General features: G+C 33.4%; 1 protein-coding gene across 1 annotated transcript in view; it reads right to left on the bottom strand.

The window, feature by feature from the left end:
• The window catches only part of LOC149800323 (ATP-dependent (S)-NAD(P)H-hydrate dehydratase-like), a 269,318-nt gene that overhangs the window by 24,556 nt on the left and 230,629 nt on the right, over positions 1 to 14,133 (bottom strand). The window contains exon 10 of the mRNA XM_089959914.1: positions 1,103 to 1,276. Coding sequence (XP_089816040.1) covers positions 1,114 to 1,276 — 163 coding nt within the window. The 3' untranslated portion in view covers positions 1,103 to 1,113. The remainder of the gene's footprint in view (positions 1 to 1,102; positions 1,277 to 14,133) is intronic.

Here is a 14,133-nt window from a genome sequence, read left to right as displayed (position 1 = left end):
GTAAAATCATTGCCTCCAATGTCTAAACAAGGCTACACAAGTCAAGGTATCAAAATTCTGTAGCAGATATGTCCAGAATATCAACAATTTAGCTAATGTTCTAATGTTGCTCCAATATATTAAACTCCAGCTGAGATATGGTCTTTGTGATGGAACACAAAAAAAAAATAAAAAAAAAAAATACCCCATCACATAAACTGATACTTTAACTTCACCACATTTACACAAATATCTTGCATTCTTATGTTACTTTTATGAAGTGTTATTACCTCCCTTGTTAAAAAAAAAGATCAAAGGTCAAGAAAGATCAAAGGCCAAAAAAGTTGGACATGATAATGGCTAACTGTTGACTCAAACAATCATTAGTCACAATAAACTTTCTAGGTGTAGATTTGTAGTACCCTGGGGTAAAATTTGATCTGATTTGTTGAATAAATGAAGGTATCAATTACATTATCGGTCTAGAATTGCTAGCCACCATTAAACATTGTATAACTTTACAAACAATTCCTCCAGCCCAGTTCACAGACAACAGTACTGGTGTGATACATCAATTTTAACTTTACAACTTGCTTCATAACAGACAATTTTCATATTTGTCCGATAGTATATACTGTAAGGTTCTTGTGTTGCCCTGCCTGATAAACAGTTCAAATTGCTTGTAGTGGGTGATTTTGTAAATTCGGTCACAACCCTTCAATTACTGATTCTTAACACCTGTATTACTCCCTGCCAAACAGAGCTCTCATTTTGTTTCATATGATCAACGTCAAAAAGAAAGTACTGTATATACTCGTTTATAAGACCAATCTAACTGCAAACTGCACAGACCCTGATCTGCTGTCACATAATACACCATCAGATCTGGGTCTGTGCAGTTTGTTAAGAGTAATTAGCAGAACAAACACAATAGAACCTAATTTGCTGGTTCATTATTCTAATGCAGATAACGATCTTGGTTGTCTGAAATTACACTGCTACAATGTCTGAAAATAAAACGAAGAGTCTTTTATAAAAGAGCCAATTTTTTGAAAAACAGTGGGTCACTTAGCTAATGCAGATAAAAGACTGGTGTGAAGAAAAAAATTACAGGAATACTTACACAAGTAAAATTTACATGAAGAGGAAATCAAACGAGTCTTGTATACATTCAACCATGTCACTGGTTGTTGTCGAACGCTGGTGTTTACGGAATGCTCGTCTGTTACACTCTCTAGTTAGTAAACACGCTGCGTAAGCTGCGCAGACTGTTGGTCCGTAAACTTCAATGGACTGACTGGAAATAAAAGAATATTTATTTTATCAAATAAGTGAAAAAAGGACAATTCATGGAATCTTTAATTCAGGCATCAAATCCAACAGCACTCGAGTCATGAACAAGGAATAGATACAGTTGGTTAAAGCAATAGCAAAACTTTTAAAGATAATGTGGAGCATTTTCCTTTGAACCGGGATTTTTTTTATATAACCCTCCCCCCCCCCCCCCGAAAATAATGCATTTTTTCCCCAACTAATATAATGGATATATTTTTTTTTAAATTACACATCAGAGAATTTTTTTTTCTTCAACTATTGGGGTGAGAAGTCCCCTCCCTAATAAAACTATCGACTCTTTTTATCTTCCATAAATTTTAAAATTCATCCAAAAGATTCAAGTTTTGAAAAGTGATGGTGAGGCATGCACCAGTAATCCGTTAACTGTGATAAAGTATAGACTCTGTATATGATGTATGACACGTTCTATTATTACTCACACACATACTGTATAAATAATTACAAACAGTTTCAAGAGCAATATAGTCCTATATTGACCTATCAAATATAGTCATATATCGACCAATAAAATATAGTCCTATACTGACCTATCAAATATAGTCCTATATCGACCTATCAAATATAGTCCTATATCGACCTATCAAATATAGTCCTATATCGACCTATCAAATATAGTCATATATCGACCTATTAAAGTTGTATCACTTCATTCTTCAGCAGTCATATGTGACGTGAGATTTAATGCTTAATTCTCTATCAATCAATTCAGTCATATGTGACGTGAGATTGTATGCTTAATTCATTTCAGTCATAACATTTATATATTATCTGTATTATCTGTCATTTCTTTTGTGTAACATAATGCAAGAAAAAATTGTTGAAAGTTCCCATGGGAAATAAGCAAGCTTGAAGTCAAATTATCAGTTTGCAAAAACTATTCAGCTTTAATTTTAAACAAAACTAAACCAGTCTGTGGGAGTGGGAAAAGGCAATTCTTAATCGGTAAACAAGAATTACAAGTATTTCCCATGGTGTAAATTACAGCAATATACCGTCGTACTATTTCTATATGTAATACAAATAACATAACTTATTTACATATGTATACCCGAAGCATACTATTTACATATGTAATACAACACAAAACTTATTTATACCTATATACCAGAATCATACTATTTCTAAGTCTAATACAAATAACACAAACCAGTTATTTACACCTATATACCAGAATCATACTATTTCCATATGTAATGCAAATAACACATTATTTACATGTATATACCAAAATCATTCTATTACTATATGTAATGCAAATAATAGACTTGTTTTTTTACATTTGTATACCAGAATCATATTTCGATATGTAACAAAAAAAGAGAACTTATTTACATTTATATACCAGAATCATAATATTTCCATATATAACGCAAATAAGACTAGTCATTTACATTTATATACCAGAATCATACTATTACAATATGCAATGCAAATAACAGATTAGTAATTTACATTAACATACCAGAATCATACTATTTTTATATGTAATGCAAATAACGCAGACAACTTTTTTTTTACATCTATACTCTAGAATCATACTATTTCTAATATGTAATACAAGTAATACCACTTCATGACATAACTGATATCAAGAACTCAAATAAGACAATATTGACATAAAGCAATTGAGTGCTTTTTAAACTCTATGTACTATTTAATATTTTTTATCATGTCATAAACAGCTATTACATTTATATCTTACTGAAATATATGAAGCTCTATACATAATTTTGATATTTTTATCACAATAGTTTGCAAAACTTAACACGTTTAGAATTTTATACTTTTCATTTGAAAATGGAATAAGGATAATGGATGGATGGAAATAAAATTAACCAAATAAAAAAAGAAGAACTGTGAACAGCAGCAAAACCCATGTAAACCACTAATCAAATATGAGCAATAAGCTTAATGCAGGTGCCCCGAAAAATTTTTGAGACGTGCTCCAGAAATTAGTGTGGAAAAAACTGATGGAGAGATGGATAAAAACAGATTAAATACTATAGACAATGAAGAACTGTGAATGCTAAAATACATCAATGTTGTTAAAGTTACATTAAAAATAATAAAAAACACACACACATGGATCAATGTTGCACCAGTCCAAGGTGTGTACTAAAAGTTTAAAAGATATAATCTGAATTTTGTCTGTGAGTTATACTCAGGATATTAAAATATTTACAAAGGAAATAAGACAGGCATTGATTTATACATCCACTCATATTACATAAAAATGCACATGAGAAAGGTTATTGAAATTAAAAAGTCAGGAATTTTAACTGAAAAGCATGTCCACATCATGTCATTACTATTGTGATATCAACAACTGAATACAGCTGAACTTTTCAAATCTAAGCATTTAAACACTTTTTTTAAATGCTGTGTACATCTGTTAATGATTTATAATGGTCTTATATCAAAACATATGTCTATGATTTCAAAAGACACTGTCCTATGCAAACTTACCATGTATGTATATAATTCCTTGATAGAATGCTGCTTCTCCTGTTCAGAATTATCCCTTTTTCTTGGTCAAGTGTTAACTGAGAACTTAACAAAAAGTGTCCTTTTCCTTCAGTAGTTACTGCTCTACTGACCACAGTGATTGGAGACAATTTAGACAAGCTGGACAATAGGCTTGGGTCTGATTAGTGAGCACTGGTCACTTGTGTCCCATGCCAGGCCATTGCTAATTGTTTTAGTTTTGGCAGAGATTCACTCTACGCTCTGATTCAATTGCCCAGTCCCCTGATTGGTGGATTTGATTCCTTGGCAATATCATTCAAGCCCTTAACTAATTCAATTTATCCACTTTTTCTGAAATTAATCATAATGATCTACTATTCACCACTCAAACTTCATTAAAGGGAAAAGGAAAACTCATCTTTTCATTTTCTCCAGGAATCTTGCGAAACTGATTGATTGGGTGCATCATTTGAATAATTCTAACTGAAATTAGGCAACTGATTTCATCGTGTGATTAAAGGCCAATGTATCCAGTTGAGTTTTGAAACAATGAAGCAGGCAAGTCGGACTCAGACTGGGATGACATTTAACTGGTTTAGGGTGATAAGTGGCCACAGGGAGATGATTTTTTTTTCTGGCTTGCCTGCCAATAAACTCCTGCCAAAATAAATTAGTCCCTGATGACCTCTTCAGTCATTAGATACAAACTACATATCCTGATAACAGCCTCTGAATCCATAATTCGGGTTTGGATAATATTTTAACACTTTCAGACCAGGAAGATACTAATTAATGAAAAAAAACCATTTAAGATTAAAATTGTCTGTTATTATTAGAAATCTGAGAACCCATGTACATATAACATATCAGTTTTAAAAAAAATATAAACCTGTCATGGCATTTTATTTCGACAAGTAATACTGTTAACAAATTGTTACTTAGCCATATTTAGCAGACCTCAGACAAGCTGAGACAAGAAAAGTAGAGAAGGTACCTGAAATGGTAAATTGTTTGCAAGACTGAATCTGATGGGACTATTTTGTACATTGGAAATGTGGTAAATACTGTTGTGATCAAAATCTTTCCTTTCTCTGCTTATTTTTTTTAAAATAAGTATCGGATAGTAAGAGCAAAAAACTAAAAAATATATATAAAATTTAAAATAATTCTTTCAGCAATTTACACAAGCCATATATTAAATTTCTCTTCACCATGCAGGTTGATCTTAACAGTTTATCCAATATAAAATGATTAACGGCTGAGAGATTCTAACAGGAGAATGTATGTAAAATTAACAGAAAACATGGTTCCACTTGGTTTCTCTTTCTGCTTTCTAAATCAACCAGTTGAATATTGATTACCCAAGCTGAAGTGTGCCAGTGTTTAGCAAGGTGTCAACGGGTGTTTAAAGGTTAGCTTGGTGTTTTATATACAAGTGCTAATAAACAATTGCCACAAAAGGGTAATATGCTAAACATACAACAGCAGAAGCACATATCCGTAATCAGATTAACTAATTTTGAATGGTGAAATAGAAAAGCCTTTGGCATCTTTGTCTGCCAGTTAGTTGGCACAGACTGAATGAATATAGTTAATTTCATTGAACCATAGGTCAAAATAGCTGACCATTTTTTTTTCCCAACCATGCGGCGTCTAAGATATTTTTTTCTCTAGACACACCCTATTATAAAAGTGTGGTTTATGAAGAAAAATGTTTATTTGCCATCTTGACCAATACATATAAATTTATTAGAAATAAGTAATATTAATGTAGATGAGAAACTTGAAAAAGAATATATTTCAATTAATTAAGGATCTAAGTTGTTATAAGGTTTAACGCCATTTGTCTGCACACGATACACGTGGCGGCCAGTATCAATGCTAGAGGAAGAACCTGTGAAAATACGGAAAGAACCAACAACCCACGAGAAGCTACCGGCAAGCTTTCTCACATACCCCAATTGGCCGAGACCGAGACTCAAACCCACGCAGACAGCGGTGAGATGGCAGTGATCCGTAACGGTGAGCGCTTTAGATCACTCGGCCACTCAGGGCCCCCAAGGATCTAAGTAAGCAAAGTGGTGTGTGTGTGTGTGTGTGTGTGATTTAGATTTTTAACGTAGCTTTAAAAAACTGTAACTTTGCAGAGTCTTTCATATGTAACTTTGCTAGTCTTTAATATACATAACTTCCCTAGAGTCTTTGATATATGAAACTCTGCAGAGTCTTTAATATATCTAACTTTACTAGAGTCTTTAATATATATATAACTTCCCTAGTCTTTAATGTACGTAACTTCCCCAGAGTCTTTAATATATGAAACTTTGCAAGAGTCTTTAATATATGTAACTTTGCTAGAGTCATTAATATATGTAAATGTGCCAGTGTCTTTAATATATGTAACTGGGAACTGTGTCGAAAAAATGTGCTTGCATTGGACAGAGCAATGTTTCTGTAAACTGCTGGTTCATTAGGTAGGATCTAATTCCATGTTTGAAAATTTCTGAGGGAAAATACTTCCTACATTTGTATAAGAAAGGGAGGGGGAGATGTTGTGAATATATGAGATAATTAATGAAAAAATAATGGTCTGAAATGGAAATATGATGCACAATTTTGTCCCATTCAGTGACATTTCAGCATGATGTTAGAAATTCACATGAATTCTGCAATTGTGTGTTATTTGATAGACCCTGATTATTTGACTGCAACTCTGTATTGTAGAATAGACCCTGATTATCTGACTGCAATTGTGTCTTGTAAAATAGACCCTGATTATTTGACTGCGATTGTGTATCTAAAAAAAATCCTGTTTATTTGATTTAAACTGTGTATTCTATGATAGACCCCGATTATCTGACTTCAAATGTGTATTCTAGGATAGACCCTGATTATTTGACTGAAACTGTGTATTCTAAAATAGACCTTGTTTATTTAACAGCAATGGTGTATTCTATGATAGACCCCGATTATCTGACTAAATTGTGTATTCTAGGATAGACCCTGATTATTTGACTGTAACTATGGTTCATTCTGCATGTATATCTCTCCACTTCTTAGTGAATCAAGTCCAAAATGAGTATGAACATGTAAGATATTAACAGTCACATGTATATCCATTAGACCTCACAAGGGAAGGTCAAACACAACAATCCCAATAGAATTAAGCTATACATTTGACTCCACTGTACTAAGCTCCAGTCAATGATAATATTTCATGCTTTAGACCAAGCAAAGTAATTATGGTATTTTATTCCATGATATAATGTTTTCCAAAAACTGAACTCTGGAACTGTTTATACTTTTCCACATTTCAACAAAACTTTGGATCTGTTTGACTGCTCTGGTGGCCTAGCGGTTAGAGTGTCAGCCACGGACGAGAGAGGCTGCTGACTCCATAAAACACACACACACACACACACACACACACACACATACTGCTGGTCTGTAGAATGCAAGTTACAGTCACGATATAATTGGATTTATTTGTCACGAAGTGTGCAAGTTTTAGTAATGAGCTTAGTGTACTGGATAGCTTTCTGTATTGCCACCATGTTGTAGCTTCTTGCATTGTCTCAGCTGAAGAGTTATTTTATAAAATTGTCGAGGATAGACCCTGGCGTAGGCTGTTATCTGATTTGTGTTCCTTGTGCAATGAACAAGTAGTGCAAAATATGTTCAGTAGCACAGTAGACTACTTGACTCGCAACACAGAGCTAATAATCACACTGCTGATGGCAGATATTGGTCTATGATGTTCAGTTATATGTGCTGATTATACAATAGTGGTACAATATACAATCACTGTAGCAGGCACAGTAGACCAGCTGACATGCTGTAGTGTGCATGGCGCTAATAATTAAGTTGTTTAAGGCAGATTTTGGTCTATTTTATCTACTGCTGAATGAATTTGTACTGTCAAATAACATAACTACCATACTTACTGGCATATAAGTCAAGTTCAACTGCAAAAATAGAGATCCTGATCTGCCGTATCATAATGTACATGAAGATCGGCATCTATGCTGTTTTCTCTACTGATTATTCTTAACAAACTGCACAGACCCACATCTACCAGCGCATTATATGACGGCATATTTGGGCCTGATCAGTTTGCAACTGGATTCGTCTTATAAGCGAGTATAGACAGTACTGATGCTGTGAGAGCATGCCAGCCATATTGGCCAGCATTAGAGTGCATGGAGCTATTTATCTAACTGCCATTGCTATTTATCTAACTGCCATTGTTAATTCTGCTACATAAACAGCATTAAAGCAAACAAATAGCCAAAAATTGAGTACCATCATAAACCAAAACAAAGGTTTGGGAAATCACAATTCCCTAATGAAACCACAGGCATAGGTTATGATTCAGGCATCAGTTACATGTAACAAAACGGTCACTCAAGCATTTCAATGCAAATGTAACTAAGAGATGTCCATTTCTGAATTACTGCCCAGCAGAAATTAATCCAATTTATGTCCATAATTTAATGTGATACTAAAAGCTATTCCTCCATAAAACTATATGGACGTCGCTAACCTTTATCCTTAACTAATTTTATTTGCAGCCACACTTTATGATTATAGCTTTTTTCTCTCTATTAAAATCTTCTTTTGTCCTTTTATTATTGACTGGTTCCTGAAATAGCTGTTGTATGGATTGATAATGGATATGAATGTGAGGAACCAAACAAGTGAAAATGCTATCACTGAGTTGCCCAATACGGATGCCATGGCAGCCATTTTGAAAATCGTGTTATTGCTACTCTTCCCGTATACATTTTATGAATTTGTAAAATATCCTGTCAGCTGACATAATAGCAAGTAAGATAACCTTACAATAAGATGCCCTGGCAATAAAAATGAAAATATTATCTGTAAAATCAGTGTCTGAGAACCAAATATGGATCCTATAATTAAATTAAAACTGAATGATCGATCCTTGGATCTATATAAACAGTAGAGTACAAAATGTACTCAGGTTGTTACCTGGTAAACATTATTTCTATATCTGATCAGTTAAGCCTTTAGTAGCATTTGAGTCTCAGACTCTGCAACCGTTAGCACCGATGCTGATTACACAATCAATAATTAAGGAAAGGCAGAAATAATTCACAAAATTTTATCAAATCAAAATGAGAATTATGTTGGATTAAAAAACGCAACCAATCGCTGCTTTACCTGCTTTTTGACGCGCTTATTTATTTGTACTGTCCATAACTTGTTTAAACGACAAAAGAAACAAGTTTCATGCTTTGATGAGTGGCCAAGTAGTATAAGGCATTCACCTGTACCGATTACGTCCATCTCAACTCTGTCAGCGTGGGTTTGAGTCTTGGGCTCAAACAATGAAGATATAAGGGAAAACATGCCATTAACTGTCTGTGTATTTGTAGTTATTCCCAGGGTTTTTATTAGGTTTTTCTCTAATGGATGTACTGGCCATAATGAAAAGCTTATCATGTGCTGGAAATTGTGTTCAGCATTAAAAGTGAAATTCAATTTAAAATTTAAGGGTTTCTATTAGGTTTTCTCAATGTTCAAAAAAAAATAATTTGGCAGTCCATAATAAAAATCAGTTACAAGATTATCTTCATGGAGACCATAACATTTATTAAATTTTGTATAAAGTATGCTTTGACATTGTTTATAAATAAAATTATAATAATGATAAAGTGAAAATTAATATATAAATAAAAAATAAATACCTGTAAATGCTAAGAAATATGCATGCTTTCTCAACTGCTAGGCTAACCTAATGAAAAGCTGACTAAAAAGGCATTTATGTTGGGTCAGGGTAGAACCATTCATTGTTTGTTTTTTAATTATCTTTTTTTTTTAATTTAGGTTTCCTTCAATGTTTTTTAAGGCTTTTTTTAAGTTTCTAAGGTCAAAATGAAATTTTAGATTTTATGAAGTTTTTGAGTTCCACTATTAACCCTGTGTGTTAACCCCACCAAACATACACATTTTGATTCCAATGTACTAGCAAATGCATGCAGTATTCACCTATTATAATGCTATCCTAGGAATTCATCATGAAGTATATTCCCTCAGAATTAGTTACATTACACTGTACTACCTCATTATAATTCCATCCATGGAGTACTGTCTTGCAGAGAGTGATACTGCCTTAAAAATGATGCATGACAGTGTCAAGACATAACCAGTCTTCAAAAGATCTGACGTTTAGTCAACAAATGTTAAATTATCTACATTGAAATCAAATACTCTCTAAATAAACAAATTGCAACATTTTTGTTTCCGTCTTGGAGCTGTCATTTTCTATTGAATAATGTTGCAAAATTGCTGTTATTTTCTTTCACATACCAGTCTTCCAGCAAGAATCAAAACAAAATATATTGAGCTTTGCATCAGAATGAGTTTATATTATATATATATATATATATATATATATATATATATATATATATATATATATATATATATATATATATATATATATATATATATATATGGAATGGCTGATGTAAAGAAGATATCCTGACCAGTCAAAATTAATCACTTTCTTCACTGATGATGTTATTTTTAAAGTTCTGAGATTGAGTTCCGTTGATGACTGTGATTCATCAGCCAAGATATCCCCTTTGATATGCCTTGGATTACAAACTTATCAGTTAACCGTAATTACCTGTCTGATTTAACTAAGGGGAGGGGGAGATGCTGTACACCAGCAATGGCACATTTGACTATAGTTGTCAAAAGACAATAAAGTAGCTAAATAGAACAGGTGTGAAATAGATCGGCTAGGCATGAACCCTAGCCAATCTCAAAAAGTGTTTCCTCATATACAGCCCCACAGTTGTTACTTTTATTTATGGAAACAAGAACCCATGAATATCAATTTAAAGCAGTTTAAATCAAACAGTGATAACGATAAGGATGCTAAGGCCACTTTATTATGTCCTAAAACAATGTACCCTGCAATCCAATTTCTTAGTTAATTATAAGGTTAATTTTTGTAAATAAAATTTGGTACCGTGTGGTTATTTTTCTTGAGATATCCAGCGTATATCATACAGTACTTGTTCCAAACAATCTGAGTACACTGAATGATGTAGCAAAACTAAAATGTTTAAATATACATATTCTGTAAGTCTCTGGTTTGATCAAACTTATCTGGTGTGACTAAAATGTAATCGCCTAAATTTATTTACCACCAAACTGGAGCATGGGAAATAAGAAAGTTCCTTCTGATAAAATTTCATATTTAGAATTCCAGTAGAAACAGCATTCGTATGGCTACACTAGCAACAACTCTCAGCATGAGTTACTACAGCTTGTAAATTATGTAATTACAGTATATGCCACAGATACAGCTGGCTGGTTGCTTTCTTCATTTTTAATGACACTTTCAACACTTTACTGGCTATATACTGCCAGGAAATGGGAGATAAGGTTCTTTTTCAGTGACACTGAGTAAGCCCTGGTCTGGCCTGGTAGAGTGTCGAACCTGCGACCCCTGGATTATGAATCTGACACTATACCAACTTTGCTACTATTGCTCAGAAACAAAGACTGCATTGTGCATAATTATAATTCATTACGTCTCTATTTCTCAGCATATTTACTCAACCATATACCCCACAATATCAATTAAAGGTTCAGATTATGTTCCTGAAAGTACTGCAGATGAAAATGCCACATCTAATAACTCTTCACTGGAGTTCAAAGGTGAAGCAAAGAGTGTAGTAGATCTACAACCACACCATGTTAGTGAAGGGTGACCACACAAATTTATAAATCAGCAGATGTTCAGCCCAAGTTAACATCATATCTCCATCTAAAATCTGCAGACCCTCGCTGTTAAGCAATTCCCAGGAGTACAAGAACAAAAACAATTTTATTTTTCATGTAACCTAGCATTATCTATATCTAATTTGGCATGTCAATCTACACGTAATTGAACTCAAGCCACCAAGATCTGAATTTTTTCGTTTAATTTTTGTATTTCTGATTCTTTTTTATATTAAATCTTCTCAAGTACTTACAAAATTCCATAAAGTGTAAAAATGCCCAAATTTTAATATGACAATAAAGATTCACACAATGCTTGTGTCCTCTGCAAAGGTGCAGATTCAGTGAAAATTCCGTAATCTGCAAAAAAAATATGCAGGCATGGATACCTTGTTCCGGCAGATCTGGCTCTGACAGCTGGACAATGTATCAACTTCAGTGTTGACAGCTGAATGCAAGTCTAGAATTCATGCTTAGTCTAACTTCAGTTTAATCAAAGTCTGTACTCTACGTTTAAATTTAAAACCCATTTCTTTAGGAAAGTATAGGCTCAGATTTTGAACCTAGTAGAGGAGACGCAACTGAAGCGGTGTGTGTGTGTGTGTGTGTGTGTGTGTGTTTGAAGATTCTAAAGTTCTGTGTTCCCTTCTCTACCAGTTTAGTCAAACTTTTATCTCATATTACACTCATCATCCTGCTCCCACCCACCCAACTCAGTTTTGTAAAACTATGCCAGTCTATGCAAAAAAACTGTCCCTGAAGTGGCTGTAGAAATGAAGACATCCTGGGAAATGTATTTGTCATGTAGTGGCTGTAGTAATGAAGACATCTTGGGAAATTTATTTGTCATTTCTTTGCTTAATCAAGAGCGGTCTAGTTTTGATCAAGGCTTTATTGAGGCATTACTGAAAGATTTTCACACCAGCGATACTGACAGGCAGAAAGCATCCCTGCTAGCCACTTTGCGGACACTGGCTGAATCACACTAGCTGACAGGAATGAGAAAAATTAAACAAGATCTAATAAACGACTGCATCTATGTCAATCTAAAGATTGTTTTATCAATATTAGATTTTGATATGGAATGATGTGAGCATGATTAAATGCATTCTCACCCCTAAAAAGTTACACACACAAACACACACAGGATACACACACAAACACACACAGATTACACACATTCTAATGAGCAGCACTGCTACGTAAGAGGTCACTTATAACCAATCATAACTTTTCACACAAATTTAAAAAAAAAAAATCATTATTTCTTTTGCACAGTACAAATTTCATCATTATTCAAATATGCGAATGTAATTATTTCAGATGGCAAACTGTTCTAAAGGTTTTAAGATGCTGTAAAATTTATCAGGTTCCATGAAATTTGTTTCCAAAAATCCAAATTAATGACCACTTTCAAATGATTTTGATTTCTTTACAACATGTAGGCCTGGAATGCTAACATCAAATATCCAATATTTATTGTATTTTTAAAACCATGACAACAAAATCTGGTTTTGACGATCAAATAATCTTTGTCTGTACATAGCCAAAAACTCTATATGTCACATCCTTTCATAATACAAACGTCATCAAGGACTGCCTTTTTTGATTGATAATCAAACATTAAGCAGTAAATCTGTCTCGCTTTGATAAATAATTGATTCCCAAACATCTCTACTTAGATTTGATCAAAGCATTAAAACTTCTTCACCCACTATTATCTACATATGTTTTTGGGTTGGAATACTTCAGAATAATTGTCTACCGAGACTAACCTGTCAAACGTTGATGGACTGTGTATTGACCTCTCTACATTACACATGACATTCCATAACTCAAATGATCTTTCTATAAGATCTGAAACGGAAGGCTCATGATATAGCCTTCCACAGCATTATCAATAATGTGTTAATATGACCTACGTCTTGATGATTCATGTCCAGTAAAGTGAAGCATTACTTACATGTATAAATGTCCTGTGATTAATAATTACTACAGAATTCCACAACCTACACATCAGGCACTTAAATACATAATTCTATTGACTTGCCCAATCCTAGTGTACATGTAAAACTTTCTACATCTTAAACCTGAATTATAAAAAAAAAACACAAAACTTTACCGATTTATGTTTGGGTTTGCAGTGATTAACGTTTAACGAGTTTTAATATCTCCTTGTGCACAAAACAATTATTTTAATAGTTTGATTTTGTTTGATGTATTAAAAGCAGGGCATCACTAGTACGTTTCTTAATGCCGAAAAGATTGGAGTAAAGTGCCCTCCCAAGGACTCGTTATATCAGCTGAACCAGGTTGATCCAATAGCAAGGGTTGAAACCGCACACTTTTAAACCAAAAGCTTGTGATCTAAAATATTTAACAGCCAGGACATTCATTTGTACAAGAACAATAAATATTGAAGGAATTGATCAATATGCTTAAACACTGTCTTTTTCCAACAGAAGGCACATTACATTTCCATATCAAGGACAACATATCATTGGGACAGTTTTTGTAAAACTTTTAAAAATTAACTTGACTTGGGTAATGTTTTCTTAAATATTACTTTCT

Source organism: Sinohyriopsis cumingii, chromosome 5, assembly GCF_028554795.1.
Source record: "Sinohyriopsis cumingii isolate HCF-2022 chromosome 5, ASM2855479v2, whole genome shotgun sequence".
Lineage (NCBI taxonomy): Eukaryota > Metazoa > Mollusca > Bivalvia > Unionida > Unionidae > Sinohyriopsis > Sinohyriopsis cumingii.
The sequence above is the reverse complement of the archived record's forward strand: the minus strand, read 5'-3'. Positions and strand labels throughout refer to the sequence as shown.